At 39.3% G+C, this 4,662-nt stretch overlaps 1 protein-coding gene across 1 annotated transcript; it reads right to left on the bottom strand.

Moving 5' to 3' along the window:
* Window positions 1-3,006: 3,006 nt before the first annotated feature.
* Window positions 3,007-4,197, bottom strand: LOC132882666 (fatty acid-binding protein, brain-like). The gene is made up of 4 exons (XM_060915751.1): window positions 4,125-4,197; window positions 3,878-4,050; window positions 3,197-3,298; window positions 3,007-3,113 (listed from the first exon to the last, which is right to left on the bottom strand). Exons 1-4 carry the CDS (start codon window positions 4,192-4,194, stop codon window positions 3,063-3,065), a joined length of 396 nt encoding a protein of 131 aa, XP_060771734.1. The 5' UTR covers window positions 4,195-4,197; the 3' UTR covers window positions 3,007-3,062.
* Window positions 4,198-4,662: the final 465 nt, after the last annotated feature.

Raw genomic sequence — 4,662 nt, forward strand, 5'->3', positions numbered from 1 at the left:
AGCTGAGTGAGCATTATAAACTGTGAATGTAGCTCTAGTGTATATTATGATGCACTTTGCAATAAACATAGATAATGCAGTCATCTGTGCAAAGCAGATTTCCTGAATTTTGTGAAGGCTAGATAGATTTAGGCAACTAATTTTAGAGACATGAATGAGCCGCAATTTATTCCACGGAGCAGTAAATGTGTCTCAGACCTTTTCAACAGCCATGGCTTAAGTTTCGATATTGTTTTATTTTAATTCAATTTCTTTTGTTGCTGTTGAAAACTTAATTTTACTTAATTGACTTAATTTTAATTTTACTTCATTGAAAATGTTCTGGGGTGGCACGGTGGTGTAGTGGTTAGCGCTGTCACCTCACAGCAAGAAGGTTCTGGGTTCGAGCCCCGTGGCCGGCAAGGGCCTTTCTGTGCGGAGTTTGCATGTTCTCCCCGTGTCCGCGTGGGTTTCCTCCGGGTGCTCCGGTTTCCCCCACAGTCCAAAGACATGCAGGTTAGGTTAACTGGTGACTCTAAATTGAGCGTAGGTGTGAGTGTGAATGGTTGTCTGTGTCTATGTGTCAGCCCTGCGATGACCTGGCGACTTGTCCAGGGTGAACCCCGCCTTTCACCCGTAGTCAGCTGGGATAGGCTCCAGCTCGCCTGCGACCCTGTAGAAGGATAAAGCAGCTAGAGATAATGAGATGAGAGAATTACATTTAATAATATACAGGTATAATTTCACAAGAATAGACTTTGTATGTCACGTTTTCATGACCCTTAAATGTTTTTTCTCTGTTTGTGTGATCACGAAAAAGTTTAGTTAATTCCTGAATGTTTATACATGATTAAATCCCAGACCTTTAAGCATTAATTCATTTCTTTCCCTGACATTACCTGAACTTGCAGCACCATCAGGTGACTACAGAGTGAAACTACAGCTCTGTGCTGATGCAATAACCACTCCTCCAGTCTGTGTGTTCAAACTACATTTATGTATTTAACATATTGTAGTGGTGTTAACTTTTTAGTTTCCCCCCATTTTATACACAAAAAATGGAACTATGCACACAATTCTGAAAACGTGAAGCTCATGGTCCACGACTGGTTCACCAACAACCCATATTTTGTAGTGCTGTCATTTCCTCCATATTCCTCATTTCTAAATACAACAGAGGAATTATTTTCAGAATGGCAGTGTAAAGTGTACAGATAGCGTACAGACTCCATGAGTGTGTGGCACTACTCCAGGCAATGGGGAGGCATGTGGTGACCTCCATGCAGATGAATGCCAGGGATGGATCTGCCATGCCAAGATTTTTTTTTTCTTTTGTCCCCCCCCAATTCCCTACCCCCGATTTGGCCAAGGAAAACATCGCAGCCGATGTGGATGAGGTCTTCTGGATTGATCAGGATCAGAGGTGCGATGCAGAGTGACCTGTTTCATTGCATTTTGCAATTTTTGTCAGTTCAGCTGAACACGTTTTACTGCGGTCATGAATAAATATTTCTCTTACCTTTTTGTATCGATGCACTGATTTTTTTTCCTTTGGAGTGTTTCTCGTTGCACTTGCATTACATCAGTAAAATTATAACTTAGTTTTACTACATGTGATGTAAAATGTGTAGCATTTCAGTTGCATGGATGTGTACTACTCTAAATGTTATTTTGGTACAAAAAAAACAACACTTCACCAAAATGAGAAAAAGGAAACTGATTTCCACACACTTGGATGCACTTGAATATGTAACATAGCTGCATGAAGCCAAAGCATACAGTACATAAACACTTTTGAGGGTAGTGTTTTGAATTTATCACATCAGTGTTTATCTGATGCTGTGCAATAATCACTGTGTGTATTGTTTTGGTGAAATGAATCAGTTTTGAGAAGAAAGAACATGGTTTTGAGCGTTGTGTTTCATTTTGGAAGAGGTTTGTGGAGTTTTGAAAAAGTAGTTAACTCTTCGGTTTGTGTATAGAGTTTTGAGAATTTGAGCCACAGTTTCTGGAAATGTTTAAATGTTTGGGGAAAAACTGTAATGTAGAAAAGAAAAAAGGTCCAATTTTATTCTCATAAATACACAGTGAGCTATGACAGTTTAAAGGGGAACTGAAGGCAATTTTTTTTATCAAAATTCTATTTCTCATTTTCTTAAATATAGGAATGTATTTTTGATCGCTATTTTGTCACAGCTATAGCAAGTTATGAGTGTTTTGAAATATGCTGTGTAATCTATCAGTCCATATGTCAAAGTAATGGCCATAAAAGAGATTCGGTGAGACATCGTAGGATAGAAGTAAAATGTACAGTACAGCAGAAATCAAAATGACCAACATCTGCCAACGTTGTCGAGACTCTTTCGAATGCTGATGTAATCAAGCCGGAAGTTGTTTGTTTGTTTTGATAGCAATCAGGAAAGTTTGAAAAAAGTAGGCAGTAATCGTCATTTAAACTCGTTTTTGTGCAATATTTCGTTTGGAAAACAGTTTTCAAAATGGCGGCACTGACACCTGGCTGACACTTCACGTTTCGAAGTCTCGCACAAGTCTCGTGAAGATTGCGCGGATAAGCGACGCCTGCCGTGGACCAAACGAGCTAAATTCAACATGGCTAAAAACCGAATAGGCCGATAAGTATAATATTTAATTGTAATTAGTTGCCAATCTGAGTCACAATATAAGGTTACTAAAACCCAAAATGTAATTGAATAACACGTTAATTAAGAAATAAAGCAAGTTTAAAAATGACTTCAGTTCTCCTTTAAATGATGTAATTACTGTAACAGAAATGTAGGGGAATCTTTTGTCGAGCTGCTGTGATAGAAAATTAATCAACACCTTCTGACCAATCAGGATTCAGAATTCAGCAGCACTGTGATGTAATTAGAATTAATGCATTGCTTTGTAATATCAAAACCACACTGAATAACAAATAATATCCCATGTTGATGTTTTCTTAATTTCTTTATTGAGTTTGGTTTATACTGATCAGGATTCATGCATCTGTTTGCAGTTTTACTTCTTCTTCTTGCTTGTAGTGTTAAAGCATGTTTTCATACTGCAGGTCCAGCGATCAACATTTACACCTTCTCATACGTCTGTACTGCAGTGATGTCTTCATGTGTGATAGTCTGTAGAATAGAAAGAAAATTACACTGATGTTCACTTTAAAGAGCCTCATCACTCTCATTCATGAATATTTTTTTTTCCTCACCGCAATCAATATCCCATCCTGGATCTCTCGGACAGTCGTGAACTCAAAACCCTGGTAGAGCCGTACGTGGATGAGTTTTTCTCCTTCCAGTTTCATAGTACTCTTAAAAACACACACACACACCACAGACTTGATGTAAAGCTGCAAAACTGACTCGAATTCTCTGTTCAGGCTTAAAATCAGACTCAGACTACAGATTCTCATCACTGTACACACTGTGGTATAAACTTCTCATCTCATCTCATTATCTGTAGCCGCTTTATCCTGTTCTACAGGGTCGCAGGCGAGCTGGAGCCTATCCCAGCTGACTACGGGTGAAAGGCGGGGTTCACCCTGGACAAGTCGCCAGGTCATCACAGGGCTGACACATAGACACAGACAACCATTCACACTCACATTCACACCTACGCTCAATTTAGAGTCACCAGTTAACCTAACCTGCATGTCTTTGGACTGTGGGGGAAACCGGAGCACCCGGAGGAAACCCATGCGGACACGGGGAGAACATGCAAACTCCACACAGAAAGGCCCTCGCCGGCCACGGGGCTCAAACCCGGACCTTCTTGCTGTGAGGCGACAGCACTAACCACTACACCACCGTGCCGCCCTGGTATAAACTTATAAAATGCAAATTGAACTTAGAATTTATTAAATGTTGAACAATGAATTTTAGATTCTTACTCTGCAGAATCTGCCAGGGAAAACTTCTTCATAAAACTCTTCACCGAATCTGAACTTGGTTCGTGTCTTAAGAATGACGTGATCTACTGTATAGACCAGACTGTCACCATCTTGGGAAAAAGTGATGACTGGTTTAACCACATCTGCAAGTTGTATAACTTCCTCTTCAGTACCTAGAAAAGTGGACAGTAAATGTAGACTAAAACAAAAAAAGTTGTAATTTTAACACAGGAAAAAAAAAACTTACCACATACTGCCAGGATCACATTATAGTTTTCCCTTTTCACAAGTTTCCAGCTTCCAAAAAAGGCGTCCATGTTTATAATGAAATATTAAACTAATGTCTAGTGAGAATACACACAGATTCTACAGTCACCTTCACAGTGTGATGTGGGGGAGAAGCTTATTTATACCCCAGCTTGTGGGAGGAACATCAGTCTTTCCTGGATTTTCACACATTCCTTTTTAAGGAAATGTGCTTGGATGAAGGATTGAATATCTTGAATTGATGGATTATTTGTTGCCCTCTACTGGGCAAATGAGGAAACAAACTTTTACTGAAAATGAAAATTGAATATCGATAAAGGGGAGGTTTGATATTGGTCGATAATTGGACAGCTGACAGGGGTCGAGGTCAGGTTTTTGAATCAGGGGTTTGATAACTGCTAGTTTAAAGGATTTGGGTACATAGCCAATCCTAAGAGAAGAATTAATTATTTTTAGAAATGGTTCAATTACTTCAGGTATTATCTGTTTGAAGAGTCATGTAGGTAAGGGATGTAGTA

This window comes from Neoarius graeffei, chromosome 3 (genome assembly GCF_027579695.1).
Source record: "Neoarius graeffei isolate fNeoGra1 chromosome 3, fNeoGra1.pri, whole genome shotgun sequence".
Lineage (NCBI taxonomy): Eukaryota > Metazoa > Chordata > Actinopteri > Siluriformes > Ariidae > Neoarius > Neoarius graeffei.

Coding starts and splice junctions, on each gene's coding strand:
- LOC132882666 (XM_060915751.1), bottom strand. CDS start 4,194: ATGGACGCCTTTTTTGGAAGCTGGAAACTTGTGAAAAGGGAAAACTAT. Junction 3,299..3,877: donor TCCCTGGCAGATTCTGCAGA/GTAAGAATCTAA, acceptor TGTGTTTTTAAG/AGTACTATGAAACTGGAAGG. Junction 3,114..3,196: donor AGGATGGGATATTGATTGCG/GTGAGGAAAAAA, acceptor TCTATTCTACAG/ACTATCACACATGAAGACAT.